The 14,036-nt window shown below is 46.7% G+C and overlaps 1 protein-coding gene across 1 annotated transcript in view; it reads right to left on the bottom strand.

The window, feature by feature from the left end:
- The window catches only part of ANKDD1A (ankyrin repeat and death domain containing 1A), a 32,678-nt gene that overhangs the window by 17,935 nt on the left and 707 nt on the right, over nucleotides 1-14,036 (bottom strand). The window contains exons 2-7 of the mRNA XM_056865708.1: nucleotides 9,577-9,680; nucleotides 8,912-9,010; nucleotides 6,015-6,113; nucleotides 2,716-2,820; nucleotides 1,968-2,066; nucleotides 1,490-1,588 (exon numbers count right to left, since the gene is read on the bottom strand). Coding sequence (XP_056721686.1) covers nucleotides 1,490-1,588; nucleotides 1,968-2,066; nucleotides 2,716-2,820; nucleotides 6,015-6,113; nucleotides 8,912-9,010; nucleotides 9,577-9,680 — 605 coding nt within the window. The remainder of the gene's footprint in view (nucleotides 1-1,489; nucleotides 1,589-1,967; nucleotides 2,067-2,715; nucleotides 2,821-6,014; nucleotides 6,114-8,911; nucleotides 9,011-9,576; nucleotides 9,681-14,036) is intronic.

Here is a 14,036-nt window from a genome sequence, read left to right as displayed (position 1 = left end):
CCCCAGAGGGTCGGACCGGAACCAGCTGGTTGAAATTAAATCAAAAGAGTTTCCGTCTAGACATTAGGAAGAATTTTCTAATAGTTAGAGCGGTTCCACAGCAGAACAGGCTTCCTCGGGAGGTGGTAAGCTGTTTTTAAGCAGAGGTTAGACGTTTTTAAGCAGAGGTTAGATGGCCACCTGTCAGCAATGCTGATTCTATCACCTTAAGCAGATGATGAGAGGGAGGGCATCTCGGCCATCTTCTGGGGGTTACTGGGGATGGGGTTACTGGGGGTGGAGGAGGTAGTTGTGAATTTCCTGCACTGTGGAGGGGCTTAGACTAGATGACCCTGGTGGTCCTTTCCAACTCTATGATTCTAAAATGGGCAATTTGGAAGGTTGGAGGAAAGGGGGAGAGTAGAAGGGGCTGTGGCTCAGTGACAGAGCACCTGCTTGGCGAGCAGAAGGTCCCAGGTTCAATCCCTGGCATCTCCAATTAAAAGAATCAGGTAGGAAGTGATGTGAAAGGCCTCAGCCTGAGAGAGCTGCTTCAAGTCTGAGTAGACATGACTGACTATGATGGACCAAGGGTCTAATTCAGCATAAGGCAGCTTCATGCGTTCATGTGAGTCATGAGGTACCGGGATGGTGGTCAGAATTCTAATCCCCTCTGTGTGATGAAGCTTGCTGGTTGTGACCTTGGGTCAGTCAATCACTCTCCGTGTAACCTACTTCACTGGTTTGTTGTGAGGTTAACATGGATGGGGGAAGAGAACCATAGAAGCTGCTCAGCTCCCCTTAGAGGAGCAGCAAGATAAAAATATAAATAAATTAATTTCAGGAATCTGAGGGAGCGCCTCAGAGTCTGAGGGTCTGTGAGCAGTAGAGCGAGGTTATTGTGAGGGGAAACACACAGGAAATGGTGAGATAGCTCTATTCCTTGCTCAAATTATGCACAGTTTGGAGAGAGTGGACAGGGAGAATCTTTTCTCCCTCTCTCGTAATACTAGAACGCGGGGTCATCTGCTGAAACTGGAGGGTGAGAGATTCAAAACTGATAAAAGGAAATATTTATTTACACAACACATAGTTAAATTGTGGAACTCCCTGCCCCAGGATGTAGTGATGGCTGCCAACTTGGAAGGCTTTAAGAGGGGAGTGGACATGTTCATGGAGGAGAGGGCCATTCATGGCTACATCAAAATGGATGCTAGTCATGATGCATACTATTCTCTCCAGGATCAGAGGAGCATGCCTATTCTATGAGGTGCTGTGAAACACAGGCAGGATGGTGCTGTTGCAGTTATCTTGCTTGTGGGCTTCCTAGAGGCACCTGGTTGGCCACTGTGTGAACAGACTGCTGGACTTGATGGGCCTGGGTCTGATCCAGCAGGGCTTTTCTTATGTTCTTATGTTCAGAAGAGAAGGGTTGACCTTCACTTTAAAGAAGAAAGCAGTGGATGTTCCCCCAAAGAGGAAAAAACAAACATTCTTGAGGGTTACTCACCATGTTAATCTCGTCAAGGCTTATCCCAACTTCTACGAGCTTCCGGACCACCCCAGTATGGCCGTTCTTCGCAGCTACATGGTGGGCCATATTCTCCTCCTGCAAACCAACGGGACACCCAGAGTCAGTCAGAGAAACTAAAGGAGACGTGCCAGTGGGGATTTGGGGTGGTGGTGGAGGATGGTCAGTTGGGGGTCCCTTTCCAAGTAGCAGATCCCTTTCCAAGGGGCAACCCAAGGGCCAGCCTAGAGGAAGTAAGAGGTATGCAAAGGCAGTTTCAGGGAGTAGCCACGTTGGTCTGCAGTAGAAGAGCGAGATTCGAGTCCAGTAGCACCTTAGTGACCAACAAGGTTTTTGGGGTATGAGCTTCCGTGAGTCAAAGCTCCCTTTATCAGATATGACGAAGATGGGAAGGTAGAGGACGCAGAGATCTTAAGAACTTCCGACATGAGCAGAAGAATCTCGGTTCTTTCCGTACCTTGTCTTTGATTCTGTAATTACAGCCACAGCCAATCAGAAACTCCACCACTTCCAGGTGCCCGTTTTCCGCAGCCAGGTGAAACGCAGTTCTGTCCATCTTTAAGGGCGGGAAGCGATCCCAAGGTACATGCAAGATGGTAATGGGGAAAAAAAGGTATTTATTTCATTACATTTCAACCCTCTCCCTTCTCTTTCCAATGGAGAATCCATTGGCTCACAACGGTCTCCCCTTCTTTGTGGCTCTCATGTTCCTTTCTTACATGCCCAGGAGAATACCAAGGTTGGAGGGTTTTTTTTGTTGGGGGGGGGGGCTTCCTCTGAACATAGAGCAGGGGTCACTGGGTGTGTGTGCGGGGAAGGTAGTTGTGAATTCCCTGCAGTTTGGACTCTAATCTGGAGAACCGGGTTTGATTCCCCACTCCTTCACATGAGCCTCGGACTCTAATCTGGAGATTAGAGTCTGCCGCTCATGTGGAGGAAAGGGGAATCAAACACGGTGCTCCAGATTAGAGTCCACCCTTCATGTGGAGGAGTGAGGAATCAAACCCAGTTCTCCAGATTAGAGTCTCCTGCTCATGTGGAGGAGTGAGAAATTGAACCCGGTTCTCCAGATTAGAGTCCACCACTCTTAACCACTACACCCTGCCAGGGGACCTTCTCAGCCATTGCTAATCTTCTCACTGAGGAACCTGAGGGATCCTCCAAACATTACTCGAAGCCCATCAGCTGCATTCTGATGGGCACACCTTGTCTTTCTTATCCAGCCGCACATCCTCCAGGTCTTCCATGATGAACTCGATCACTCTGAGATGACCCCTCTGAGCCGCGCAATGAAGCAGGTTGCGGCCATTCTGAAAAACGACAAGAGCAGATTTGAGTGATTTCACCGCTGCCCTTTTGCTGCACAATAGAAGGTACTGTAAAATGTAAAGCTGGAGTCCAGGGGCACTTTAAAGACTAAGATATGCCAGATCAGCTGATACAATAGGAAGCTACAGACGTGCATGCAGGATATTTAGCACATATAAGAAATCCCAGACCCCTTTTAAGACCTGGGTGGGTAAACAGTCTTGAACTTGTTAATGAATTCTAATTAATCAGTTTCATGTTGGATTCTCCCTTTGAGGTTTTCTTGCCTGAAAATGGGAATTACGACAAATTTGGTTAACAATAATGTACAGCTTTTGTTTGATAACTAAAGCTGCATTAAAATGGCACGCCAAGCTACGATTAAATTCTGGTTTAGTGTGATCTCTGAATGCTGGCTCTGGTTAGCGGGAAGGGGTATTTAGCAAGTTACATCCTCTTCACCCAGCTCTGCACAGCCAGCAGAACCAATTTCAACAGATACCAACTTGTTGGTGGTCCCCGGCCCTAGGAGTGTGCGGCTGGTGGAATGCTCTGCCTGGTTACATCAGGGCCCTGCGGGACCTTACAGAGTTCCTCAGGGCCGGCAAAACAGAGTTATCCCACCAGGCCTAAAATTGAGGGCGGCCACGGACATCATAGGTGCTGATTTCCCCACCCCTTCCTTATCTGAATTTATTTGTTTTATGAGTTAGAGGGGGCTTGTCGCAGCGGGTACACTGTATCTTTAGCACCATCTGAGGTTTCAGATTGCTGTTTTAGATTGTTGAGAACTGTACACGTTTTTTTAAAAAAAATACTTTTGAGATGTATTATCTACATGTTGATTTTAATGTCAATCAATCAATTTAATTTATTATGGTCATTGACCAGCAAAGCAAATATTCAAAAATATTAACATGATTGAAAGGATAAAATATAGCAATACACCTGTTAATAAAACACTATTTAGGATACAAAGTTTACAATACAGTTAAATATTTACTTAATATTACCCATTTAGTGATATATTCCACTTCCCTTATCAGAATTAGACCAAGTGCTTCTATGCTTAATACCTAGCCTTGCGTATTTGGCGACTTTATAAGTTATCTCATTATTCCTGTCTGAAAGTATTTTCATTAATTGGATGGATCTTTGACTAGTAGTTGAAAGGCTAGCCAAAATAGGTAGTATCAATTCTTGCCAAATTTGACTGTAAATCCTGAAATCAAATATCACATGTTCTGAAATCAAATATCACACTACCCTCCTGGCAGATACACATGCATTCCTGGAAGGGGATCTTTTTATATTCACTTCTATCAGTGCCGATGGGAGAACATTATATCGCATTAAGGTGAAAGCTCTCCTACATTCTGAATTAGTTATGTTGAGGAGGTAAGGGATCCCTGACAACTTATTAAGAACAGAGACATCAAACAATGGATTTTTAATTCTGTTTAGGTCATGCTGCCTTTCCACCTCCAATACTTAACCAATTCTTTTGCCTGTTCATATCCGGATTTTAATGTTGTTACGCCCTGAGCCCGGCTTTGGCCGGGGAGGACGGGTTAGAAATTGAAAATAATAAGTAAATAAAGGAAAATAAATTTGAGCCCATGAGTTCCTCCCTGGTTAAGAAGAAGAAGAGTAGGGTTTTATATGCTGACTTTCTCCACTTAAGGAAGAATCAAACTGGCTTACAATCACCTTCCCTTCCCCTCCCCACAACAGGCACCTCGTGAGGAAGGTAGGCTGAGAGAGCTCCAAGAGAGCTGTGAGTAGCCCAAGGTCGCCCAGATGGCTTCATATGGAGGAGTGGGGAAACCAATCCGGTTCTCCAGATCAGAGTCCACCGCTCCAAACCACCGCTCTTAACCAGTACACCACGCTGGCTCTCAGCTCTTTTATAGGCACCGCTGGGACACAGCCTGGTATTCTTAGTGCCCCGTAGAAAGGCTCGCCCTGTAAACAAACACAGCCAACCTACGAAATAGTCTGCCCGGGTGACAGCTCTGTGTTGGGAGCCTCTGATCAGCCACGCCACACCTCTGGGCTGTTTGTGCGACCCATTCTGAAGTCTCAGCCACGGGGAAAGGCTCGCACCAAGCCGGCTCAGGTTCCCACTGAGGCTCCTGGCTGCACACACGGCAGCTGAAAAGGCACTGCAATGCCACCGTGAAGATTCTGGCATGGGAAAAGATTGCTGAGCATGAGCCCAGGCTAGCCCGATCTTGTCAGATCTCAGAAGCAAAGAAGGGTCGGCCCTGGTTAGTACTTAGATGGGGGACCACCAAGGAAGTCCAGGTTCGCTACGCAGAGGCAGGCGATGGCAAACCACCCCTGTTCATCTCTTGCCTTGAAAATGCTATGAGGTCACGATAAGGTCACAGCTCCCTCCCAATGGCTTTTGGGAACCATAGGTCTTTGAAGGGCAACTGTTCTCCCACCAAGATTTCTCAGCAGATTCACAAAAAAGGAAATAAGGCCATAAGAAAAGCCATGCTGGATTACACCAATGCCCATTAAGTCCAGCAGTCTGTATACACGGTGGCCAACCAGGGGCCTCTAGGAAGCCCACAAACAAAACGACTGCAGCAGCATTCTCCTGCCTGTGTTCCACAGCACCCAATATAATAGGCCTGCTCCTCTGATCCTGGAGAGAATAGGGATGCATCATAAGAACATACGAAAAGCCCTGCTGGATCAGACCCAGGCCCATCAAGTGCAGCAGTCTGTTCACACAGTGGCCCAACCAGGTGCCTCCAGGAAGACCACAAACAAGACGACTGCAGCAGCATTCTCCTGCCTGTGTTCTACAGCACCTCATACAATAGGCATGCTCCTCTAATCATGGAGATAATAGGTATACATCGTGACTAGTATCCATTTTGACTAGTAGCCATGAATAGCCCTCTCCATGAACACGTCCACTCCCCTCTTAAAGCCTTCCAGGTTGGCAGCCACCACCACATCCTGGGGCAGGGAGTTCCACAAAAGAGTACTGAGAGAAACGAGACAGGCAAAACTGACTTCAAATGGCTTTCGTAAATCTGGAAACTGTGTACAAATCAGCCCAGACATGCTAACAAAGGCCAGGAGAATATTTGGCAACGCTCTTTCCCATGGTCTTTTCCCAACACGTCTTGATTGCCTCAGAGCTGGGAGCTCTGGGCGCTCAGAGAATGCACCTCACCTTGTTCATACGGCTGATTTTGGCACCGGCGTTTACAAGCATCTGAAGAACACGCAGATGGCCGAACCAAGTGGACAAGAGGAGGGCGTTCATCCCAAACTGGGCAGCCAGAAAGAGACAGCAAAAAAGTCATATTGCGTCCGTAATAAAATGGAAATTGGTACCCAAGCCCACAGGTCCCTGTTATTTTTCCCCAACTTTTTGGATGAACAATACAACATTTTTAAGGTAGCCATTTTATTATTATTCTAGCTCTAAAGCTAGAATAATTGATAAGACTGATTATCTTTCCTTGCTGAGGGAGGACTCTTATGTAAACTGCCCTTTTTGGGAATTCAGATCGAGGATGGGAGGTATTCAGGGATGGAAGGGGCTGGAGTGTTGATTCTGAGTCAATTGAAAGAACTGGATTTCCTAAGCTCTTATGATTGAGCATGTGGAGTTTGCTCCCCACCTGAACACATGACACTGCCTTATACTGCATCAGACCCTTGGTCCATCAAAATCAGTATCTATTGTCTACTCAGACCAGCCGCAGCTCTCCTGGGTCTCAGGCTGAGGTCTTTCCCATCACCTACTTGCCTAGTCCCTTTAACTGTAGATGCCAGGGATTGAACCTGGGACACTCTGCATGCCAAGCAGATGCTCTACCACTGAGCCATGGTCCTCCCCAAAATATTTTATCCTGAGTCAACAGAGAATACACATAAAGCTGCCTTATACTGAATCAGACTCTGGGTCCATCAAAGTCAGTATTGTCTACTCAGACCGATAGCAGCTCTCCAGGGTCTCAAGGGTCTTTCCCATCACCTACTTGCCTGGTCCCTTTTACTGGCGATGCCAGGGATCGAACCTGGGACCTTCTGCATGCCAAGCAGATGCTCTACCACTGAGCCACAGCCCCTCCCCTTCATTTCAGTTTGTCGTATTCAAGGGCCTTTCTTGAATACTGAAAATATTTAACTGTTCCACTATATAGAAGAGAGTTTTTGTTAGCCAGATTAACTGCAATACCTTCTCAGGTAATGGATGGTTGCTAGAAAAAGCTTCCTTACTCAAAAAGATTATGTTTGTGTTAATTGGGGCGAATTGGCACACTGGAACATTGTCTTTTGGAATCTGTGTTTCACTTCAATAGGGTTGCTAGGTCGGGGTTGGGAAATACCTGGAGATTTTGGGAGTGTAGCCTGAGGAGGGCGGGGTTTGGGGAGGGGAGAGACTTCAATGGGGTATAATACCTTCCAAAGCAGCCATTTTCTCCAGGTGTACTGACCTCTGTCATCTGGAGTTCAGCTATAATAGTGGGAGATCTCCAGCTACCACCTGGAGGCTATAAGCAAAATAGTACATGCTGGTAGAAAGTAGCAAAATAAAAAATTGCGCTTCAGCAACGTAGACCACTATACAAAATTAGTGCAATGGTATTTATATTGAATAAACATAGACATGAAATAACCATATATATATTTTACAACCTGACAATACGACTAAACAACAACCTGAAAATACAGCTAAACAACAATGTGTGTAACAACCAACCAAGACAAGCAAACGAGAGAGGAAAATAAAGTTCTTTACCAGGTGAGTGTCCGTTAAAGCTACAAAAATCTTGCCAAAGTTCCAGTGCTTCACCAGGTGAGTGTCCGTTAAGGCTGCAAAAAGCTAGCCACGCAATGTCACTCTCTCTTCTGTAGCCAATGTGAGGGCAACAGAAAAAATAGGTGGAAATAGATAAATAATTGCTTGACACGTAGTTCTAAATCCTTGTAGTTTTAAATAGGAATGTCAATCCTGTGCTGAACATTATTGCGGAGAAGGAAAGCTGTGCCCATAGGATCGCTCCGCTCCGCAATTGAATAAGAACAGAAAGCTGTAGCTGTTTCTTTGTAACTAGATACTGATATTGGACAACGATACTGATATATGTCTTGTTTCGAAACCTTCTTCAGATTCTCATGACTATAATCTATTAATCCGACCGTGACCTTCACAGTTCCCTGGTTAGACTCATATGTCTATGTTCCAGAATATATATGGTTATTTCATGTCTATGTTTATTCAATATAAATACCGTTGCACTCATTTTGTTGCTGAAGCGCAATTTTTTATTTTACCACCTGGAGGCTGGCAACCCTATCTATTGCTAGGATTGCCAGGTCCAGGTTGGGAAATACCTGGAGATTTTGGGGGTGGAGCCTGAGGTGGGGTTTGGTGAGAGGAGGGACTTCAATGTGGTAACCTAGCTGGCAACCCTACAAAGTTCAGCCCATCTGAGAGAGAAAGCCTACTCAGACGTCATTCCCATGTTATTCAGTGGAGTTTACTCCTTAGGATTGCCAGGTCCGGATTGGGAAATACCTGAAGATTTTGGGGGTGGAGCCTGAAGAGGGTGGGGATTGGAGAGGGGAGAGACTTCAATGGGGTATAATGCCATACAGTCCACCTTCCAAAGTGGCCATTTTCTCCAGGGGAACTGATCCCTGTCGCCTGGAGGTCAGTTGTAACAGCGGGAGATCTCCAGCCACCACCTGGAAGTTGGCAACCCTATCAATATAAGAGAATGATGGATTTTGCTTCTTCTTCAAGGGAGGCCAAATATACCCACTGGAGAGAAACTGAGAATGCTCATAGCAGGAATTGAACACAAGACCACTTTGGCTGTTGCAAAGTCCCCCTCCCCCAAAGTTATAGCAAGATATAATTATATGAATAAATAAATGAATCCAAGACTGGAGTCGGGCTATTAGGATTGTTTTTAACTTTATCAGTGTGATACTGGTCAAGGCCATGGGGTTGAAGGAGTACTCTCATTTAAAGTAAGCACTATTCTAACACAGAGAGCCCAGTGTTAAAAGATTGAGACGCTCGAGGCGAAAGGTAGCTCCGTCGGGGCTTACAATGTCCTCATCGTCCACCAAGGCGTCGTGGTCGAGCAGAAGCCGCACCGCCAGTTCGTGGCCTGCTCCTGCGGCCCAGTGGAGAGCGGTCCGGTCTATCTGGAAAGGCAGAGATTAAGCAGGGGAAGAAAACCGGGAGCGACCGACCAGTCATTTGCAGCTCTTGGACCAAGCGTGTCTATGGTCCATGTGCCTGAAGCCAGCCCTTTGGCAGTATGAATGTTCAAGGCATAAGAGAGAGATTCCCTTTGACTTCTCTTTCCCACCCACATGGTGGCATCTGCTTTGAGTGCCCCCACTTTCTGAGGCTAGACGGGTGGCAACTTGAGACAGGGCCTTCTCGGTTGTGGTGCCAAAATTATGGAACTCCTTCCCCAAGGGTATTAGTCCTACCCCCTTCTGTCGCTGTCTTCTGCCAGTGGCCAAAGACCTTTTTTTGTTTCATCTGGCATTCCTTCAACGATCCCTCCTCCCTCTTGCCATAGGTTTTTTATTTGCTTTACTTTATTTTATATATGTATTTTTAGCTCTATTTTTTTTACCATTGGTTTTACGAGGTCTTTTTTATTATGCTGCTTTAACGATTCCGTCGGTGAAGAATTTTGACTGGGGAAAGGTGAGGTATGAGACATGCCAGTCGATTGGCCCCAGTAATAAGTACCTACATTATTCTTGGCGTTGACGTCCACCCCCCTCTTGATCAGTTCTTCCATGCGCCTGGCGTCGTTTCGTTTGGCTGCATCGTGGAGCTTTTTTTCCGAAAGGAGCACTTGAAGGAATAAAAAAAAAAATACAGGGATTTAAAACTATGTGACTGATTGTCTGTTGCAGGTTGTTAAATAAAGCACAGAAATTAAATCCGAGAGGGAGCAGCGCGCTGCTTGCATGCTGCCGAGCACATGGATGTTCTGACTGAACAGATGGTCGGCCCAACCTCTGAGGCTGAATAATTTAGTCTGCATCCCTGTATCAGGAACGATTGGATGTAATCACAGCTGCCTGATGGGAAGGGAAAAAATGTCAGAGCAAATCATGCAGAGATGCGACAGGGAGACTCCTCTGAAATTTGGGACATTGGGTTTCATTTGTGCACTGAATGGGTAATCCAACTGTACCTGCAGCACAGATGAGGGGGGGAATTCTGCCCTTTCCTGAAGGTGAATGAAAGGAGGCCAGACCACAGTAAAGAAGAATGCAGAGGCACAACGGGAAGCTTCCTCTGCTGGTGCATACTTTGAGCTCACAGGTGCCTTTCATTATTTCTTTCTCATGGCCTGCTGGAAGTTCTCTCTCGGCTTGCAATTTGCACAAGACCACGTTGGGAAACCTAGCATTCATCCCGAACCATTAGTGCCAGGAACAAATATGGTGGCAAATAGAAATGAATACGGGCCATCTTTTTATAGACAGCCATTCACACAGCCAGTTTACAGGCCGGTTTACAGGACCCATTGGCTTCCAGAGATTCCTGGACTGCTTTTTGCAATTTGACAGATCCCAAAAGCCTGTGATCAACAGAATTGTCCACCTGCCTTACACTAGGTGAACTGATGCCTTATCAAACAGGACCAAGTTCTCCACAGAATAAGAGAGAAAACTGGAGTTTGGGCAACATTTTAACCTCCTGCATTTTTCAAAACCCATACCCCGAGTTTGCTGGTGGAGACCTGGCACCTGGCTGTAAAGTCTTAAACCAACAATTATTGCCTCTCTAGAAGGAAATAGCCTCCAGCAAACAGAAATATTATTTACAGATCTCCTGGCGTGACACACAATCCCTGTTTATATAGAGTAACAAACTTTGGCTAGCACACGCAAGAGAAAGCGCATTAAGAAGAACGAAGAGGGAAGGTGTTGGAACGGGTTCACCTAAGCAAAACAGATTGGTTTAAACTTTTTCCTCTTTAAGGAGGTTCCTGCCCTTTTTAAAATAGTGGCAGAAGCGCAGTCGAGGGAAATTTCATAAGCTGTGGGTGAGAGGCCGGGAATAGATCTGCTGATCAAAAGAAGGGGAGGGGTAAAAAAATCACACCTGGACTTTGGAGACCCACTGGGCGGGAGTTATTAGACAAACTGTGTTTTTTAATTCCCCTTGAATTATTTGTGTGCACTTAGGAAATGTTGTAAATGCAGTAGAGGAAGTAGACAAGCGATGTTTGAAGGCAAACAGCCATTCTAGCTTATGGTGTCAGAGGGTAGCCAGGTTGTCTGCAGTAGAACAGCTAGATTTGAGTCGAGGATAGGTTTGCTAACCTCCAGGTGGTGGTTGGAGATCTCCCGCTATTACAACTGGCCTCCAGGTGACAGAGATCAGTTCCCCTGGAGAAAATGGCTGCTTTGGCAATTGGACTCTCTAGCTTTGAAGTCCCTCTCAAAACCCCACCCTCCACATGCTCCACCCCCAAAATCTCCAGGTATTTCCCAACCTGGAGCTGGCAACCCTAGGTGTAGTGGAGAAATTGAGGGAGGTGGGTGTAGGGTTTCCAACTCCGGGATGAGAAATTCTTGGAGATTTTGGGGGAGAGGGTTGGAGACTGGTAAGGGCAGGGTTTGGGGAGGGGACTCTAGGGGCGCCTTCGACACCAACTAGATTTTCAGGGTAGGAGCTTTTTGATTCTCGAAAGCTTGTCCCCTGAAAATCCTGTTGGTCTGGAAGAGGTGCTACTGGACCCGAATCTAGCCCTCCCAGCAGAGGTACTTTCCCATCTGAATTTGACGTACAAAAAGCAAGTAAACGGACAGCAGACACGTTTTGGTGACACAGCCTCTGCTTTGCATGCAGAGATCCCAGGTTCAATCCCTGGCATCTCCAGCTGGAAGGACGAGGTAGGAGGAAGGTGATAGGAAAGGCCTGAGACCCTGGAGAGTTACAGCCAGTCAGATAAGAGAATGCTGATCTTGATAGACCAAGGGTCTGACTCAGTATAAGGCAGCTTCATTTAGGAAGGGTCCTTGGCTCAATGGTAGAGCATCGGCTTTGCATGCAAAAGGTCCCAGGTTCAATCCCGGGCATCTCCAGTAAAAAAAAGAATCTGGCACTAAGTGCAGTGAAAGACCTCCGCTTGGGGCCCCAGAGAGTTGCTGCCAGTCAGAGTAGACCGTGCTGGCCTTGATAGACCAAGGCTCTGACTCAGTATAAGGAAGCTTCATTTAGGAAGGGTCTCTAGCTCAACGGTAGAGCATCTTCAAGTACTTGAAGGGCTGTCATGGAGAGGATGGTGCCGAGTTGTTTTCTGTTGCCCCAGAAGGTCAGACAACAACCAATGGATTGAAATTAAATCAAAAGAGTTTTCGGCTAAACATTAGGAAGCACTTTCTGACAGTTCAAGCAGTTCCTCAGTGGAACAGGCTTCCTCGGGAGGTGGAGGGCTCTCCTTTGGAGGTTTTAAAGCAAAGGCCAGATGGCCATCTGACAGCAATGCTGATTCTGTGAACTTAGGCAGATCATGAGAGGGAGGGCAGGAAGGGTTGCACCAGTGCTTGGCTCTTGTGACCCTTTCTTACATGCCCAGGGAAATGCTGAATGCTGCTTTGGGGTGAGGAAGCAATTTTCCTCCAGGCCAGACTGTCCAGGGATCCTGGAGGGTTCCCCCCACCCCATCGTTTGGGCATGGAGTATGGGTCACTGGGGGTGTGGGGAGAGGTAGTTGTGAATTTCCTGCATTGTGCAGGGGGTTGGACTAGATGACCCTGGCGGTCCCTCTATGATTCGATAATCTGCTTTGCAAGCAGAAGGTCCCGGGTTCAATCCCTGGCATCCAGTTAAAAAAGTATCTGGCAGTAAGTGAAGTGAAAGACCTCGGCTCAGGACCCTGGGGAGTTGCTGCCAATCAGAGTAGACAACACAGACCCTGACTCAGAAGGAAGCATCAAGGATTCAAATAAATAAAAGTAAATTCTACATGCAAGTCAGTCAAGCTACCAGTGAGGTTCATTGCTAAGAGGAGCACTTAAGGATTAGAGCGCAAATATCTTGAACGGCGTAACCTGTCACTTGTGGCTGTTAGGTCTCTAAATCCACCCCTTTCTCACCAGTGTGGTGTAGCAGTTAGTGTGCTAAACTAAGATCTGGGAGACCCAGGTTCTAATCCTCACACCGCTATGGAAACTTGCTGGTTGACCCTGGGCCACTCACATGCTCTCACCCTAGCCTACCTCACAAGGTTGTCATGACAATAAAATGGAGACGAAGAAAAGGAATTAAGCACTTTGGGTCCCCGTTAAGGAGAAAGGTGGGGCATAATTATAATTTATTTACCTCATTTATATCCCAACGGTCTCCCACCAGGGAGAAAGGCAGGGAACAGGAGGGGAAGCACATTGGATAATCAATTAATTAATTAAATCAAGTAAATATCTGAAACAGCAAAAGGCCAACGTTCTCAGTGGAGAAAGAAAAACTGAACTCCGAAGGTTCCAGCTCAGCTATTGTGGAATGAAGCAATTTAAAATCAAAACACAGAAATTGGTTCTTGTAGGTTATCTGGGCTGTGTGACCGTGGTCTTGGAATTTTCTTTCCTGACGTTTCGCCAGCAACTGTGGCAGGCATCTTCAGAGGAGTACCACTGAAGGACAGTGTCTCTCTGACAATGAGAGAGACATTGTCCTTCAGTGTTACTCCTCTGAAGATGCCAGCCACAGTTGCTGGCGAAACGTCAGGAAAGAAAATACCAAGACCACGGTCACACAGCCCGGATAACCCACAAGAACCAATGAACTCTGACCGTGAAAGCCTTCGACAATATTTTAAAACACAGAAACTCCCACAAAACCTCAGCCCTAGAGTCGGAGTGTTCCTGGAGGTCACTTAGTCCACCCTGTGCTCAATGCAGGAATTAGTCAACTTCAGCATCCATCTACCCTGCTCTGCTTAAAGGCCTCCAGGGAGGGGGGGAATCCACCCCCTCCAGAGGCAGCCCCTTGCAATGATGAACAGCCCACGGGCCATTGATTTTATTTCACTGATACCCTGCTTTCTCCAAAACCGGGGGGGGGGGGCACAATGCAGGCCTTAGGCAATTTATGGTACATTTACACCCCGCTTTCCTGACCAATGGGGACCAGAAGCAGCTGAACCACGTCTTTCTCTCCTTCTCCATCTGATCCTCAATGACAGCCCTGCAA

The sequence above is a fragment of the Euleptes europaea genome, chromosome 20 (assembly GCF_029931775.1).
Source record: "Euleptes europaea isolate rEulEur1 chromosome 20, rEulEur1.hap1, whole genome shotgun sequence".
Classification (NCBI taxonomy): domain Eukaryota; kingdom Metazoa; phylum Chordata; class Lepidosauria; order Squamata; family Sphaerodactylidae; genus Euleptes; species Euleptes europaea.
This window is presented reverse-complemented; position numbering and strand designations above follow the sequence as displayed.